The following is a 19,003-nucleotide window of genomic DNA, read 5'->3' as shown; positions in this document are numbered from 1 at the left end:
AGACTACATTTTTTTTGGGGGAGCGTTTTACTCATTGCTGGCTGTCTGAATACCAAAAAGTTAATTATGAATTGAGCGGGCAAGAACCACTAAGAACCAAAAAGAACTGAATCGGTTCCCAACCGGTGGAAAAGGGACTCCAGGAAACAACGCTGATGATGTGTCCAAGTAGCATGGCTAGATGTTCTGTGTGAGGGTACCTTCTGCCTGGCGGTGCGTAGCTCCCCCTAAAACACACACAGTGGGTCTACCTTCTGCCTGGCGGTGCGTAGCTCCCCCTAAAACACACAGTGGGTCTACCTTCTGCCTGGCGGTGCGTAGCTCCCCCTAAAACACACAGTGGGTCTACCTTCTGCCTGGCGGTGCGTAGCTCCCCCTAAAACACACAGTGGGTCTACCTTCTGCCTGGCGGTGCGTAGCTCCCCCTAAAACACACAGTGGGTCTACCTTCTGCCTGGCGGTGCGTAGCTCCCCCTAAAACACACACAGTGGGTCTACCTTCTGCCTGGCGGTGCGTAGCTCCCCCTAAAACACACACAGTGGGTCTACCTTCTGCCTGGCGGTGCGTAGCTCCCCCTAAAACACACAGTGGGTCTACCTTCTGCCTGGCGGTGCGTAGCTCCCCCTAAAACACACAGTGGGTCTACCTTCTGTCTGGTGGTGCGTAGCTCCCCCTAAAACACACAGTGGGTCTACCTTCTGCCTGGTGGTGCGTAGCTCCCCCTAAAACACACAGTGGGTCTACCTTCTGCCTGGCGGTGCAGAGCTCCCCCTAAAACACACAGTGGGTCTACCTTCTGCCTGGTGGTGCGTAGCTCCCCCTAAAACACACACAGTGGGTCTACCTTCTGTCTGGTGGTGCGTAGCTCCCCCTAAAACACACAGTGGGTCTACCTTCTGCGTAGCGGTGCGTAGCTCCCCCTAAAACACAGTGGGTCTACCTTCTGTCTGGTGGTGCAGAGCTCCCCCTAAAACACACAGTGGGTCTACCTTCTGCCTGGTGGTGCAGAGCTCCCCCTAAAACACACAGTGGGTCTACCTTCTGTCTGGTGGTGCAGAGCTCCCCCTAAAACACACACAGTGGGTCTACCTTCTGCCTGGTGGTGCGTAGCTCCCCCTAAAACACACAGTGGGTCTACCTTCTGCCTGGTGGTGCGTAGCTCCCTCTAAAACACACACAGTGGGTCTACCTTCTGCCTGGTGGTGCGTAGCTCCCCCTAAAACACACAGTGGGTCTACCTTCTGTCTGGTGGTGCGTAGCTCCCCCTAAAACACACAGTGGGTCTACCTTCTGTCTGGTGGTGCAGAGCTCCCCCTAAAACACACACAGTGGGTCTACCTTCTGTCTGGTGGTGCAGAGCTCCCCCTAAAACACACAGTGGGTCTACCTTCTGTCTGGTGGTGCAGAGCTCCCCCTAAAACACACAGTGGGTCTACCTTCTGTCTGGTGGTGCAGAGCTCCCCCTAAAACACACAGTGGGTCTACCTTCTGTCTGGTGGTGCAGAGCTCCCCCTAAAACACACAGTGGGTCTACCTTCTGTCTGGTGGTGCAGAGCTCCCCCTAAAACACACAGTGGGTCTACCTTCTGTCTGGTGGTGCAGAGCTCCCCCTAAAACACACAGTGGGTCTACCTTCTGTCTGGTGGTGCAGAGCTCCCCCTAAAACACACAGTGGGTCTACCTTCTGTCTGGTGGTGCAGAGCTCCCCCTAAAACACACAGTGGGTCTACCTTCTGTCTGGTGGTGCAGAGCTCCCCCTAAAACACACAGTGGGTCTACCTTCTGTCTGGTGGTGCGTAGCTCCCCCTAAAACACACACAGTGGGTCTACCTTCTGCCTGGTGGTGCAGAGCTCCCCCTAAAACACACAGTGGGTCTACCTTCTGTCTGGTGGTGCAGAGCTCCCCCTAAAACACACAGTGGGTCTACCTTCTGCCTGGTGGTGCGTAGCTCCCCCTAAAACACACACAGTGGGTCTACCTTCTGCCTGGTGGTGCGTAGCTCCCCCTAAAACACACAGTGGGTCTACCTTCTGTCTGGTGGTGCGTAGCTCCCCCTAAAACACACACAGTGGGTCTACCTTCTGTCTGGTGGTGCGTAGCTCCCCCTAAAACACACAGTGGGTCTACCTTCTGTCTGGTGGTGCGTAGCTCCCCCTAAACACACAGTGGGTCTACCTTCTGTCTGGTGGTGCGTAGCTCCCCCTAAAACACACACAGTGGGTCTACCTTCTGCCTGGTGGTGCGTAGCTCCCCCTAAACACACAGTGGGTCTACCTTCTGTCTGGTGGTGCGTAGCTCCCCCTAAACACACAGTGGGTCTACCTTCTGTCTGGTGGTGCGTAGCTCCCCCTAAAACACACACAGTGGGTCTACCTTCTGCCTGGTGGTGCGTAGCTCCCCCTAAAACACACACAGTGGGTCTACCTTCTGCGTAGCGGTGCGTAGCTCCCCCTAAAACACACACAGTGGGTCTACCTTCTGCCTGGTGGTGCGTAGCTCCCCCTAAAACACACAGTGGGTCTACCTTCTGTCTGGTGGTGCGTAGCTCCCCCTAAAACACACAGTGGGTCTACCTTCTGCCTGGTGGTGCGTAGCTCCCCCTAAAACACACACAGTGGGTCTACCTTCTGTCTGGTGGTGCAGAGCTCCCCCTAAAACACACAGTGGGTCTACCTTCTGCCTGGTGGTGCGTAGCTCCACCTAAAACACACAGTGGGTCTACCTTCTGTCTGGTGGTGCAGAGCTCCCCCTAAAACACACAGTGGGTCTACCTTCTGCCTGGTGGTGCGTAGCTCCCCCTAAAACACACAGTGGGTCTACCTTCTGCCTGGTGGTGCGTAGCTCCCCCTAAAACACACAGTGGGTCTACCTTCTGTCTGGCGGTGCGTAGCTCCCCCTAAAACACACACACAGTGGGTCTACCTTCTGCGTAGCGGTGCGTAGCTCCCCCAGAGCGCTGGCCAGGTTCTTGGCACACTGACTGAGCTGCATGGCCGAGGCCTGGTCACCGATGGTCGGCACCGTGGCCTTGGCGGCCGTCACCATCTTGGCACCGGGCTGGAGGAACACCACAAGAAGGAGAAGAAGGGCCGTCACCGTCATAGCTTAGTTTTCATTCAGTTCACGTCAGTGAAAAAACGGTACTCGTCGAAATTCTTTTGTCACTAGTATTAGTCGCCGAAATCGACACTGTCTGGAGTGACGTCAGGAATTGGGAGCTCTGTGGTGATTGGGTGGTGCTCTGTGGTGATTGGGTGGTGTTCTGTGAGTGCTGTGTGGTGATTGGGTGGTGTTCTGTGTGCTGGATGGTGATTGGTTGGTGTTCTGCGAGTGCTGTGTGGTGATTGGGTGGTGTTATGTGAGTGCTGTGTGGTGAGTGGGTGGTGTTATGTGAGTGCTGTGTGGTGTTATGTGAGTGCTGTGTGGTGATTGGGTGGTGTTATGTGAGTGCTGTGTGGTGATTGGTTGGTGTTCTGAAGTCTGCTGGGTGGTTGGTGTTCTGACCTGCAGGAAGTTCTGGCTGGCTCCGATGAGGGCCAGCTGAGCACTGGGACTGTCTGGCTGAGACTGACTGCCTCGCACGCCCTGAACCAGCTGAGGGATCTGCTCTGCTACCACCTGACACACGCACACGCACACACACACACACACACACACACACACACACACACACACACACACACACACACACACACACACACACACAATGTTAACAGCATTATATTAAACTTACTGTGCTCTGACATTTCTAAAACGGTTAGTCCCAATACTTGATTCCGATTGGCTGGTTACCGTCACATGACCGTTGTAAATCTCACCTATAATCCACACCTTCAATCACTTTATATCATTCCCAGCTGCTCTGTAGCTGTACTGGGGAAGGGGAGCGCTTGATTGCCTTACAAGCCCAAGCGTCGAAGCACCGCCCACGCTCATATGACTATGAATGTGTAGCTTCGGGTGGCCTCGTAGAGACATCAAGCGCCTCCTATTCCCCCGTCACACTGGCTGACTAAAAACAAGGACGTGTGTGGCTCACTCTGGTGGGCGCAAAGTGTAGCTACTTTTGAGGAATTTAATAGTTTTGAGGTTAATATTCATTGCTATCATTGGCTTGTGTCTCACCACGCCTCTCACCCATTGGCTCGTGTCTCACCACACCTCTCACCCATTGGCTCGTGTCTCACCACACCTCTCACCCATTGTAAAATCAGCTCGTGTCTCGAGCTTGTAGATCTGCTCTGTGTTTTTGCCATTTTTGAATTCCTTGTGATAAAGAGTGTGCGTGCGTGCGTGCGTGCGTGCGCGTGCGTGCGTGCGCGCGTGCGTGCGTTACCTTGCAGCTGTGTACCAGCTGTTGCTGAGCAGCAGGGTTCTTATTGGTGGAGGCAGCGTTCTGGGCTGCTGCGATGGTCTGAGTGGCTGCTGCTGCTGCCTGCTTCGCTGCATTCTGTTCAACCAATCAACACACACGTTACTGACATGTGTCCAACCAATAAACACACACGTTACTGACATGTGTCCAACCAATAAACACACACGTTACAGACATGTGTTCAACACGCATGTTACTGACATGATGTGTCCAACCAATAAACACAGGTTACTGACATGTGTCCAACCATTAAACACACAGGTTACTGACATGTGTTCAACCAATAAACACACAGGTTACTGACATGTGTCTAACCAATCAACACACATGTTACTGACATGTCAGACTAAATGATAACATAGGGCTTGTTGTCAATCATTCAATTTACTACAATTGTATTTTTTTTTCATGACCATTTATTTGTTCATGATACAAAAATAACACTTTTCTTGATTATTAAAAAATAGTCATGGACAGTATAATCTCCAAGAAGACAACGGATAATATTTGCAGCCCTAGTTAACAACACCTATACAGGTCTTTATAAATCCATGGCTAAGGTTTACTTGAACACACCTCTAGCTTGTTGACCAGTATATTATAAATCCATGGCTAAGGTTTACTTGAACACACCTCTAGCTAGTTGACCAGTATATTATAAATCCATGGCTAAGGTTTACTTGAACACACCTCTAGCTTGTTGACCAGTATATTATAAATCCATGGCTAAGGTTTACTTGAACACACCTCTAGCTAGTTGACCAGTATATTATAAATCCATGGCTAAGGTTTACTTGAACACACCTCTAGCTAGTTGACCAGTATATTATAAATCCATGGCTAAGGTTTACTTGAACACACCTCTAGCTAGTTGACCAGTATATTATAAATCCATGGCTAAGGTTTACTTGAACACACCTCTAGCTTGTTGACCAGTATATTATAAATCCATGGCTAAGGTTTACTTGAACACACCTCTAGCTAGTTGACCAGTATATTATAAATCCATGGCTAAGGTTTACTTGAACACACCTCTAGCTAGTTGACCAGTATATTATAAATCCATGGCTAAGGTTTACTTGAACACACCTCTAGCTAGTTGACCAGTATATTATAAATCCATGGCTAAGGTTTACTTGAACACACCTCTAGCTAGTTGACCAGTATATTATAAATCCATGGCTAAGGTTTACTTGAACACACCTCTAGCTAGTTGACCAGTATATTATAAATCCATGGCTAAGGTTTACTTGAACACACCTCTAGCTAGTTGACCAGTATATTATAAATCCATGGCTAAGGTTTACTTCAACACACCTCTAGCTAGTTGACCAGTATATTATAAATCCATGGCTAAGGTTTACTTGAACACACCTCTAGCTAGTTGACCAGTATATTATAAATCCATGGCTAAGGTTTACTTGAACACACCTCTAGCTAGTTGACCAGTATATTATAAATCCATGGCTAAGGTTTACTTGAACACACCTCTAGCTAGTTGACCAGTATATTATAAATCCATGGCTAAGGTTTACTTGAACACACCTCTAGCTAGTTGACCAGTATATTATAAATCCATGGCTAAGGTTTACTTGAACACACCTCTAGCTTGTTGACCAGTATATTATAAATCCATGGCTAAGGTTTACTTGAACACACCTCTAGCTAGTTGACCAGTATATTATAAATCCATGGCTAAGGTTTACTTGAACACACCTCTAGCTAGTTGACCAGTATATTATAAATCCATGGCTACGGTTTACTTGAACACACCTCTAGCTTGTTGACCAGTATATTATAAATCCATGGCTAAGGTTTACTTGAACACACCTCTAGCTTGTTGACCAGTATATTATAAATCCATGGCTAAGGTTTACTTGAACACACCTCTAGCTTGTTGACCAGTATATTATAAATCCATGGCTAAGGTTTACTTGAACACACCTCTAGCTAGTTGACCAGTATATTATAAATCCATGGCTAAGGTTTACTTGAACACACCTCTAGCTAGTTGACCAGTATATTATAAATCCATGGCTAAGGTTTACTTGAACACACCTCTAGCTTGTTGACCAGTATATTATAAATCCATGGCTACGGTTTACTTGAACACACCTCTAGCTTGTTGACCAGTATATTATAAATCCATGGCTAAGGTTTACTTGAACACACCTCTAGCTTGTTGACCAGTATATTATAAATCCATGGCTAAGGTTTACTTGAACACACCTCTAGCTAGTTGACCAGTATATTATAAATCCATGGCTAAGGTTTACTTGAACACACCTCTAGCTAGTTGACCAGTATATTATAAATCCATGGCTAAGGTTTACTTGAACACACCTCTAGCTAGTTGACCAGTATATTATAAATCCATGGCTAAGGTTTACTTGAACACACCTCTAGCTTGTTGACCAGTATATTATAAATCCATGGCTAAGGTTTACTTGAACACACCTCTAGCTAGTTGACCAGTATATTATAAATCCATGGCTAAGGTTTACTTGAACACACCTCTAGCTAGTTGACCAGTATATTATAAATCCATGGCTACGGTTTACTTGAACACACCTCTAGCTTGTTGACCAGTATATTATAAATCCATGGCTAAGGTTTACTTGAACACACCTCTAGCTTGTTGACCAGTATATTATAAATCCATGGCTAAGGTTTACTTGAACACACCTCTAGCTTGTTGACCAGTATATTATAAATCCATGGCTAAGGTTTACTTGAACACACCTCTAGCTAGTTGACCAGTATATTATAAATCCATGGCTAAGGTTTACTTGAACACACCTCTAGCTAGTTGACCAGTATATTATAAATCCATGGCTAAGGTTTACTTGAACACACCTCTAGCTTGTTGACCAGTATATTATAAATCCATGGCTACGGTTTACTTGAACACACCTCTAGCTAGTTGACCAGTATATTATAAATCCATGGCTAAGGTTTACTTGAACACACCTCTAGCTAGTTGACCAGTATATTATAAATCCATGGCTAAGGTTTACTTACTTACTTTACTTGAACACACCTCTAGCTAGTTGACCAGTATATTATAAATCCATGGCTAAGGTTTACTTGAACACACCTCTAGCTAGTTGACCAGTATATTATAAATCCATGGCTAAGGTTTACTTGAACACACCTCTAGCTAGTTGACCAGTATATTATAAATCCATGGCTAAGGTTTACTTACTTACTTACTTTACTTGAACACACCTCTAGCTAGTTGACCAGTATATTATAAATCCATGGCTAAGGTTTACTTGAACACACCTCTAGCTAGTTGACCAGTATATTATAAATCCATGGCTAAGGTTTACTTGAACACACCTCTAGCTAGTTGACCAGTATATTATAAATCCATGGCTAAGGTTTACTTGAACACACCTCTAGCTAGTTGACCAGTATATTATAAATCCATGGCTAAGGTTTACTTACTTACTTACTTTACTTGAACACACCTCTAGCTTGTTGACCAGTATATTATAAATCCATGGCTAAGGTTTACTTGAACACACCTCTAGCTAGTTGACCAGTATATTATAAATCCATGGCTAAGGTTTACTTGAACACACCTCTAGCTAGTTGACCAGTATATTATAAATCCATGGCTAAGGTTTACTTGAACACACCTCTAGCTTGTTGACCAGTATATTATAAATCCATGGCTAAGGTTTACTTGAACACACCTCTAGCTAGTTGACCAGTATATTATAAATCCATGGCTAAGGTTTACTTGAACACACCTCTAGCTAGTTGACCAGTATATTATAAATCCATGGCTAAGGTTTACTTGAACACACCTCTAGCTAGTTGACCAGTATATTATAAATCCATGGCTAAGGTTTACTTGAACACACCTCTAGCTAGTTGACCAGTATATTATAAATCCATGGCTAAGGTTTACTTGAACACACCTCTAGCTTGTTGACCAGTATATTATAAATCCATGGCTAAGGTTTACTTGAACACACCTCTAGCTAGTTGACCAGTATATTATAAATCCATGGCTAAGGTTTACTTACTTACTTACTTTACTTGAACACACCTCTAGCTAGTTGACCAGTATATTATAAATCCATGGCAAAGGTTTACTTGAACACACCTCTAGCTTGTTGACCAGTATATTATAAATCCATGGCTAAGGTTTACTTACTTACTTACTTTACTTGAACACACCTCTAGCTAGTTGACCAGTCTATTATAAATCCATGGCTAAGGTTTACTTGAACACACCTCTAGCTAGTTGACCAGTATATTATAAATCCATGGCAAAGGTTTACTTGAACACACCTCTAGCTAGTTGACCAGTATATTATAAATGGTAAATGGTAAATGGTGCATTTATATAGCGCCTTTATCCAAGGCGCTTTACAGAGATTGTGCATTACATTCACCCATTCACACACACATTCATACACCGATGGCAGCGGAAACCATGATGCAAGGCACCAACCAGCACATCGGGAGCAATTAGGGGTTCAGTGTCTTGCTCAAGGACACTTCGACAGTAACTCTGGGGGAGCCCGGGTTTGAACTGGCAACCTTGCGGTTACCATCCAGGCACTCTACCCCTGAACCACCGCCGCCCATGGCTAAGGTTTACTTCAACACACCTCTAGCTTGTTGAGTATATTATTTAACCACAAGCCTTATACTAGTAAACTGGATCCGAGTTGGCTCAGTGCATGGACCGGTTCTACTCTTTTTTTAATGTAACCTTTATTTAACCAGTAAAAACCACACTGAGACTGAAGTCTCTTTTACACAGTGTGAACTGGCCAAGAGAAGAGGAGACATCAGTGACACAGCTCTGCCAGTAACGAATAAATACACGACAAAAAAACAGGACAGACATACAACGCTCATAAATACAGAACCCACTACCGAAGAAGATCAAAGGGAGAACAGGAACGTCTAGTAACGCAAACCAATAAAGACTAATAAATCAAATCTAAGCAACAAAATGTGCTAGTAAATTAAAAAGCAAGAGATTTGCTACACGTCAAAGCAGGAGCAGTGTTTGGGAAGTGTACCCCATCATGAAACCCACCTCCAGCTTGTTGACCAGGCGTTTCTTGATGGCGTTCTGTGCAGCAGCGTTGGTGGCCATGCGCAGGCCCTCCGCCGCCTCCCTCAGCTTCTGCTGCTGCTCCTCGCTGTCCGGGTTGGCCGCGGCTCCCTGGAGGAAGGAGGCGTTTTAGTTATACATTTCTTTTTTCCTTCGTATCGGGTTTTGTGATGTCACATGTTGTCAGATTCAGCTTTCTGTGCATTCATTTAGGTTTTAACCCATTTTGGGCGGGAGCCCCTTTTGGTGTTAGCATTGTGTTGTGCTTTAGCTATTGAAAAATAGCAGATCTACAAGCTCATAGCGCGCCACCGAGTGGCGCGCTACGAGCTTGTAGGTCTGCTATTTTTCAAAAATCGAAGAACGACTGACATAGAAACATAGCTTTTTCAGAAAACTGTCAGGATGACATTTTTAGAATCTGATCTCAGGTCAGAATGGGTTAAAAGAGTCACTTAGAGAGCCGTTTCATCGTACAGTGAGACATCACATTTGGCCCTGTAGCCTATCTGTAACTTTGACTGCTGGGCCGTCTCTGGCGCCTGAATGTCCCCCTGAACGATCAATAAAAGGTAGGTTACGTATTTATCCATCTACCTATATCTACTATCCATCCATCGAAACTGAATCCATTGTTATTATCAATTTCAAATCAACTGCGCAAAGGATCAATCTATGCTCTACACATCACAGACAGACAGACAGACAGACAGACAGACAGACAGACAGACAGACAGACCTTAGCAGCCTCCACCATCTTAGCGGTGGCGTCAGACACAGACAGACAGACAGACAGACAGACAGACAGACAGACAGACAGACAGACATACAGACAGACCTTAGCAGCCTCCACCATCTTGGCGGTGGCGTCAGCTAGCAGCTTGGCCGCAGACAGCAGCTTGCGTGAGTTCTCCAGGTCAGTCTCTCCCTCGGCATCCATCTTGATGGCGTTGACCAGGTCAGAGGTGGCCTGGGCCAGGATGCGAGCCTGACGCACCATCTCACCTGGAGGGGGGAGGGGGAGGGGTTAAATATGACCAGGTCAGAGGTGGCCTGGGCCAGGATGCGAGCCTGACGCACCATCTCACCTGGAGGGGGGAGGGGGAGGGGTTAAATATGACCAGGTCAGAGGTGGCCTGGGCCAGGATGCGAGCCTGACGCACCATCTCACCTGGAGGGGGGAGGGGGAGGGGTTAAATATGACCAGGTCAGAGGTGGCCTGGGCCAGGATGCGAGCCTGACGCACCATCTCACCTGGAGGGGGGAGGGGGAGGGGTTAAATATGACCAGGTCAGAGGTGGCCTGGGCCAGGATGCGAGCCTGACGCACCATCTCACCTGGAGGCGGGAGGGGTTAAATATTTGTAAAAATAAATGTTATCGGGAGGGACTAGTGGACAAGAGATCCACTATTACTAAAAAGACAAGTCATTTCATGCTTCATCTACAAGCTCTGTGACGCGTTGCAAAATCAGCCATTCCAACGCCATCAAGGCCTGCCAAAATATGTATCTTTGTCGAGTTAATCAACTGTTTAGTCGACTAAAATCTTATGATATTCCGTAGACTAATATAAAACTAGACTAAAATATGACTATGAATCTTACCCAAAACACTATTAAAAATGTGATGTAAAAATCAACACCCACCGGCGTCTCCCATGGAGCTGAAGATGTTCTCCGTGACGTCCAGGATGCGGTCGGTGGCCTCTCCGTGGCGTCCGATTGGCTGGCCTCCGCTGGCGTACTGCTTGATGTGCTGCAGCAGGTCGTTGAGCGCCGTGGTCACGCCCGTGGCGGCCACGCCCACCTGCTTCAGCAGGGCCTCGTCTCCGGTGGCGCCCTGCAGCCAACCAATCACAGATTACCATTCTAATCAATAAAAACGAGCATTATTGACGGGCCGTGGCGTCGCTGGTCCGTGATCCTCCCGCGATACGATAAGCTTATCCATGAGATCACTTTCGGGCAATCCCCCGGGGTATATTTTTGAGTGGTGTAAACCAGGGGTTCTCAACCCGTGGGTCGCGACCCCTCGGGGGGTCGCCAAATTATTTTAGGGGGTCCCCAAATTATTTTCAAAAAAAAAAAAAAAGATATTTTTTTAAAATTTTATTTTCACGATTTTTCAACAATAGCAGACCTACAAGCTCGTAGCGCGCCACTCGGTGGCGCGCTATGAGCTTGTAGATCTGCTATTTTTAAATAGCTAAATTATAACAATGCTTAAAACATCAAAAGGGGTTCCCGCCCAAAATGGTTTAAGGTTATTGTAGCAGTCGGCTACAATAACCCCGACCCCGCCCCCTCCCGGGGTCGGGAGGGGGCGGGGCGGGGGTCCCGAGACATTGCCAAAGCTTTTCCGGGGGTCCCCGGACAAAAACGTTGAGAACCCCTGGTGTAAACCACTCCTACGACTGGCTATGTTAGTTTACGTGTCTGTCTGTCTGTCTGTCTGTCTGTCTGTCCGTGCCAAAAAATGAGCATGGTTGATGCTGATTTCATTACGTCAGACATTACGTCAGACCACAGCTGATCAGGCTATATAAGACCTTACACCACTCAGTTCACACGGGTGTGATTTTATTCCCTTGAAAAAGGCTCATAAGGCTTAAATAGCACGGCACATGAATATGGATTAATTTCCAACAAACGTGGCAATCAATGTGTTCGGCCATTTAGGCCTGGCGTCGACATTTAAACAATGTTTCCCCCAAAAAATTATATGTAATGATATGTAATGATATGTAATGATATGTAATTGGCCGCCGACCCCCATTTGAAAATACGTTGTTCCAGGGACCCCCCCCCCCCCAGAAGCAAAGATTTGAGTTAAAAACGTTCGCTCTAAGAATATATTCATAGATGTGCGCCACATTATCACGATTAAAAAAAATCACACCTGTGTGAACTGAGTGGTGCAGTGACGTCACACACTAACCATAGCAACCGTGCTCATCTGTACGTGGCCCCACGTACAGGTACACACATACACGGGTACAAACAAAGCTAGTTGTTGGAGTGGTTTGCACCACTCAAAAAATAGCAGATCTACAAGCTCGTAGCTAGGGTTAGGTTACCTGTGAGGCCTCCACGCAGCCCTCCACTGACTTGGCCACCAGCTTCCCTGCCTCGATCAGCTGCTCCTGACACACTGGGGAGCTGATGGTGGGGGCCACCACCTACACACACACACACACACACACACACACACACACACACACAGGAAATATACAGATCCATTACTAAATATTAACTATACAGCTCTTTTACAACATATTAAATATACAGGTCTATTGGAAAAGGTTGCCATTTATTTATGTGTACAGATTGCAGCAGTGAGCAGTGGAAGAACTACTCTTATATCAATATAACAATGTAGGAAAATACCACTAGCGTTTTACTGTATTCAAAATGCTGTGCCAAACTAATACATAAAAAGTGCTCATTATGCCACCAGCTGGGAGGTGGTCAGAGTCTTACCCGGGTACAGATTACGGGTTAGGGTTCTTACCCGGGTACAGGCCACCAGCTGCGAGGTGGACAGGGCACACTGCGTGGCGGCTGCGATGACGCGGTTCTGCTGGGCCGAGTCTTCGGTCTTCTGCGCCACGTTCTTGGCCTTCAGCACCAGCGCCGCCGCAGCGTTAGCCACAGCCTTGGCTAGCTGCATTAGCATGTCCTGTCAAATTGGAGAATAAAAAATAACAAATGAACCACTTATACGTTGATGTATATGATGGCGTCGTGATACGAGGACGACGCAGGTACAGTTGGGTGCCACCGATATTGTCCCTTCATCATTTGACCCATTTAGGCCTGACCTCAATTTTAAAAAATCCTTCTAAATCCTCCAGTTTTCTGAAATAAATATTTTCACGATTTTTCAAAAATAGCAGACCTACAAGCTCGTAGCGCGCCACTCGGTGGCGCGCTATGAGCTTGTAGATCTGCTATTTTTCAATAGCTAAATTATAACATGTTTAAAACACCAAAAGGGGTTCCCGCCCAAAATGGGTTAACTGTCCTTTTGCGCAGATCACGCAAACCACAGCAAAAAGAAAAGGACAATATCGATGGCCTCCAACTGTACAATAGGCAGGTACAATAGGCAGCTCCTGTGAGCTTGTCGATGTCGATGTAATGATGATGTAAAACAAACAGTGTCAAAACAAACATTAAATTCTCTTCATTGTCAATGGCGTCAAACAAACATTGAACTAAAAACAAACATTAAACCCGTATATCGCCCCTCAATAAGGTTGAGCAATCACTGCTGAGGTGGAGCGCCGTATCCTGCCGCACCCACTAATACGCCGAGTCGGCGGTGCCCGGAATCGAACCCATGACCGTGTGGTCGATAGACGGGTGCTCTACCGACTTGAGACCAAACGGGCACCAAATCACCGCAGTCACTGATTTAACCCATTTCGGCCTGACGTCGAAATAAAAAAAAAAACGTTCGCTCTGAAAGAATATATACCTATTCAAAGATTTGTGCCGCATTCTTACGATTTTTCAAAAATAGCAGACCTACAATCTCGTAGCGCGCCACCGAGTGGTGCGCTATGAGCTTGTAGATCTGCTATTTTTCAATAGCTAAAGTATAACAGAATGCTTGAAACACCAAAAGGGGTTCCCGCCCAAAATGGGTTAAGCGTAATGTGTGTCAGGTTGGTCAGAAGGAGCTTCCAAAGCCTGTGTAAATGGGCATTGTGTTGTTGATGTGACGTCATAGCAGAGTTCTGCTCAGCCCATAAAGTACCGTACAGGCTTCACCTATTATTTATACATGTGTGGCTCCGTCTGCACCCTCGTCCGATGTCCCCACAGACAGGTGTAAACAGCGAGAGGGCAGCCTGAGAGAACATGAGGTGGACACATATTTACGAAAACATTGCTCTGTTGGCCTTTTTCCTCTTCCTGGTGGGGGAAGTCGTGGCCATTTCATACATCACGTTCGCCCTGTACGTGAAAGCCAACGGCTGGCTGCTGTACGTCGGCAGCCTGCTGCGCGGCAGCCCGCAGGAATCCATGGGCGAGAACGTGACGAGATTCGCGGGGAACGTGTCGGCGGCGGGGCTCCGCTACTTCGTGGAGTACCCGCACGACTACCGCTTCGTCGTGGACGAGCCGGCCAAGTGTCGAGAGCAGAAGCCCTTCGTGGTCGTGATCGTGCCGGCGAACCCGCGCAACAGGGCCGACCGCGACGTCATCCGCAAGACGTGGGGAGGCGAGACCCGCGTCGGGACCGTGTCGGGAAAAACGCTGAGCCTGTTCTTCCTGCTGGGGCTGCCGACGACGACCGCAACGACCGCGACGGGAGAACTGGACGACGACGACGCCGAACGGGTCCAGCGGCGAGTCCTGGAGGAGAGCGCCGAGCACGGCGACCTGCTGCAGGCCGACTTCCTGGACTCCTACAGCAACCTGACCATCAAGACCATGCTCATGATGGAGTGGCTGGACTCGCGCTGCCGCGGCCACGCCTCCTACGCCATGAAGGTCGACACGGACGTGTTCGTCAACGTGCGGAACCTGGTCGGCATGCTGTCGTCGCCGAACGCCCCCGAGAGCAACTACATGACGGGGCGGGTGCCGCGCCGGAGTCCCCCCGACCGAAACCCCAGCTCCAAGTGGTACCTGCCCCGCGACGTCTACCCCGGGTCGCATTACCCGCCGTACCCGCTGGGAGGGGCTTACGTCCTGTCATTGGACCTGCCCGGGAAGCTGGTGGAGGCGTCCAGGCACGTCCGCGCCGTCTACATGGAGGACGTGTACCTAGGGCTGTGCATGGAGCGCCTGGGCGTCCCGCTCACGGACCCGCCCAAACGCACCCTGTTCCCCTGGGCCACGCCTTACAGTCGCTGCGCTTACTCCAAGGTGGTGCGCGCCGTGATACCTCCCGAACAGCTGAGACCCACCGACCGTATGCAGGTCTGGGAAGACTTCAAAAGGCCGGGGCCTTACTGTTACTGATAAAACACAATGTTCTCTTTTCAACTGCCAGAGCCGAGAGAGCCACGGTGGCACGGTGCCTTAGTTGTAACGCATTTCTGGATTAGTTAGCATAGGTTTCATGAGCTCAGAACTGAATCTGGGCCCTTCTCAAGAGGTGGTTCCTAGATATTTTGATATTTAATTTTGTTTTAATAATAGTAACATATAGTAGGACCATCTGAATACCGGCGCTCACACTTCAATAAGAGTATAGAGAATATCCAATCCACTTTATTTATATAGCACAACTCAAAGTTTACATATATATGAATATAGTCAAAATGACCTTTTCTATCGATGACTCACCCCATGTGACTTGAATTCATGGAGATTTTATTTTGTTTTTGTCGCATTCCTCAGTCAATAATTTGATGACCGGCGAAGACTCGATGGCGTTGTCTGGGGCACTTTAAACAGAGTCTATGGACTTTTAGTTTACAGCACTTTTTCATCTAGCACTTTAGTTATGCGTTAGGATATCTATATAGATATATATCTATATATCTATATATCCTACTGTAACCAACTTGGCTTGTTGATTATCTAGTGCAGGGGTTCTCAACCCGTGGGTCGCGACCCCTCAGGGGGTCCCCAAATTATTTTAGGGGGTCCCCAAATTATTTTTAAAAAAAAAAAGAAGAAAAAAATGTTTTTTTATTTTATTTTCACGATTTTTCAAAAATAGCAGACCTACAAGCTCGTAGCGCGCCACTCGGTGGCGCGCTATGAGCTTGTAGATCTGCTATTTTTCAATAGCTAAATTATAACAATGCTTAAAACACCAAAAGGGGTTCCCGCCAAAAATGGTTTAAGGTTATTGTAGCAGTCAATTTATATTGGGGGTCGGGAGGGGGCGGGGCGGGGGTCCCGAGACATTGCCAAAGCATTTCCGGGGGTCCCCGGCCAAAAACGTTGAGAACCCCTGATCTAGTGGACTGAGATCAGCTTAACCCATGTAGACCTGAGGACGATTCTACAAATGTCTTCTAAAATCTGACAGTTTTCTGAAAAACCTGTTTCTATATCGTTCTCGATCCAGGGACCCCCCCCCCCCCCCAGAAGCAAATATTTGAGTTAAAAACGTTCGCTCTGAAAGTATATATATTCAAAGATTTGCACCACATTTTCACGTTTTTTCAAAAATATCAGACCTACAAGCTCATAGTGCGGCACCTGAGCTTGTAGATCTTGTAGATCTTCCCAGAATGGGTTTAAGATCTTGAGCCATGCGATGAACCTGCTACGTTCAACTGCATTAGTCGCTCTCGTCTCCACCAAGTCCACCTTTAAGGTTCAATCTGACACCATGCCGTGATGTCACGCTGCTGTCCGTTGTCCTGGCAACAATCGCAATTATCTTTGCCACAATAATCGTGACATAGAATTTTCATATAGTGTCAAAGAAATGATTGGTCAAAGAAAGTCATATGTACTTCCGGGCGAAGTACATAATTATGACGGATGTCCAGCCTGTCTTTAGGTCATTAGTAACCAGGCTTTTCTCCTCGGAGGTGAAGTAAAAGGCTGGGAATGAGGAGACCATTGTCGGGAAGACTCACCTGGAAGTGTGGATCTGTGTCGGTCTCTCCGATGTGCGAGAGCAGCTCCCCACTGGCCTGGCCCACGTTCCCTGCAGCCTGCAGAAGATGCTGACGAGGCTGGAAAACCAGAAAAAAAGAAAAAAGAAATGCACAAAGGGCTAATTGCAATTCACCTTTAGCTAAGCCCCGCCCTCTCTCACTTAGACCCTCCCACTTGGACACTTTCCAGCCGGGCTCACTCATTCCAAATGTAAATATCATGGAATTTACACATTAAATACTGGTTCATTTTTGGAACCAGACCTTCAAAATCTCTTCCACATCCGTCAACAAGGCCTGCCGTATGCACTGGAAAAATATGTGCGTGGCATTTATTTTTTAAAACAATGTTTTATCATATAGGAAAACTATTGGTGGAGAGGTATGTCTAACCCAGAGTAATCTAATAAGAGAGGAGCGACACGCTTTGATCTCGCCACAAAGCGTGTCCCTATGGGCTATAGTTCCATACATTGCTCCTATGGCTGGAACTATCCCATTGAGACAAAGCGGGTCCCTATGGGCTATAGTTCCATACATTGCTCCTATGGCTGGAACTATCCCATTGAGACAAAGCGGGTGCCTATGGGCTATAGTTCCAAACATTGCTCCTATGGCTGGAACTATCCCATTGAGACAAAGCGTGTCCCTATGGGCTATAGTTCCAAACATTGCTCCTATGGCTGGAACTATCCCATTGAGACAAAGCGGGTCCCTATGGGCTATAGTTCCAAACATTGCTCCTATGGCTGGAACTATTCCATTGAGATAGAATGAGCACTTCCGCATTCCATTGTTACAATGAGAGTCAACGGGAGTGTCATTACTCTCTTACTAGATTACTCTGGTCTAACCCATGTTATGCTTAGCTGTGATTGGACCATAGCAGTTTGGGGAGGGGCTTAGCTATAGGTTCATTCCGTGCCATTTCACCACATTTCTGTGAGATGGGGTTGGTTGTACCTCGGTGTTGGCGGGCTGGGCGGTCTTCAGCATGTCCGACACGGCCCCCGCCAGGTTCTTGGCGGCGCCCAGCAGCTGCTGCCCGTTGGCTCCCTCGTCCTCCATGAGCGCGGCCAGCAGCTTGACGCCCTTGGACATCTCCGTCAGGTTGGAGGAGATGGTGGTGACCGCACAGCCCACCGCCGTGTAGTCGGTCTCTGCCGGGTCGCCTGGAGGACACACACACACACACACACACACACACACACACACACACACACACACACACACACACACACACACACACACACACACACACACACACACACACACACACACACACACACACACACACACACACACACACACACACACACACACACACACACACACACACACACACACACACACACACACACACACACACACAAAAGATGAGGCAGGTGCTCTCATCTTTTTTTCAGGTGACAACAGTTCGCCACCTGGTGCATTTATAGATAGTAGATAGATGTGATTACCTCGCTCATGTAAATCGATCTACATAAGAGCGACAGGAGACAGGAGAAGTAATAGCACTTTGAGAGCCCACGCAAAACTGCCCAAAAATTTTTTTTTTACAAAGACGTCCACAGACGTCTTGGGCTCTGCCCGTGCGGTAATACCAAACGTCTTGGGCTCTGCCCGTGCGGTAATACCAAAGACGTCCACAGACGTCTTGGGCAATTGATGTGCTAAGTTGAAAAGACTGTGGGGGCCTTTTGATTTGGTGTAGACCCCAGCAGGGCCCTGAAGGGTTCTTGATCCAGCTCCGATTATTAAGGCCACAGAAGAAAAAAGCGTTTATTTTTCTCGTTACCTGCAGTGAGGTTGACCATGGACGCGGTGCCCGCGGTGATGGCGTCCACCTGGGAATGGATCTCGTGTTTGGACTCGTCCATCTTGTTCTTGCGCCACGCTTGAGACGCCTGGAACACAGAGAACAGGTTAACAGGGTGCTCCTCTCCCAAGTCATGTTTTATTGAA

General features: G+C 47.5%; 2 protein-coding genes across 2 annotated transcripts in view; one reads left to right on the top strand and one right to left on the bottom strand.

Moving 5' to 3' along the window:
- Window positions 1-19,003, bottom strand: part of LOC306940293 (talin-1-like) — a gene marked incomplete at its 5' end in the record, with an annotated part of 110,410 nt that overhangs the window by 90,467 nt on the left and 940 nt on the right. The window contains 11 exons of the mRNA XM_079525314.1: window positions 2,925-3,059; window positions 3,507-3,620; window positions 4,339-4,452; window positions 9,443-9,571; window positions 10,299-10,465; window positions 11,109-11,301; window positions 12,539-12,640; window positions 12,973-13,140; window positions 17,018-17,116; window positions 18,002-18,210; window positions 18,837-18,980. Of these exons, the coding sequence (XP_079381440.1) occupies window positions 2,925-3,059; window positions 3,507-3,620; window positions 4,339-4,452; window positions 9,443-9,571; window positions 10,299-10,465; window positions 11,109-11,301; window positions 12,539-12,640; window positions 12,973-13,140; window positions 17,018-17,116; window positions 18,002-18,210; window positions 18,837-18,980 (1,574 nt within the window). The remainder of the gene's footprint in view (window positions 1-2,924; window positions 3,060-3,506; window positions 3,621-4,338; window positions 4,453-9,442; window positions 9,572-10,298; window positions 10,466-11,108; window positions 11,302-12,538; window positions 12,641-12,972; window positions 13,141-17,017; window positions 17,117-18,001; window positions 18,211-18,836; window positions 18,981-19,003) is intronic.
- LOC306940215 (beta-1,3-galactosyltransferase 5-like) lies at window positions 14,328-15,437 on the top strand (the record flags this gene model as incomplete). The annotated part of the gene is made up of 1 exon (XM_079525237.1): window positions 14,328-15,437. One exon carries the CDS (start codon window positions 14,328-14,330, stop codon window positions 15,435-15,437), a length of 1,110 nt encoding a protein of 369 aa, XP_079381363.1.

Source organism: Electrona antarctica (genome assembly GCF_951216825.1).
Source record: "Electrona antarctica genome assembly, chromosome: 16".
Lineage (NCBI taxonomy): Eukaryota > Metazoa > Chordata > Actinopteri > Myctophiformes > Myctophidae > Electrona > Electrona antarctica.
Note: the sequence above shows the minus strand (reverse complement) of the source record. Positions and strands in the feature narration are given on the sequence as shown.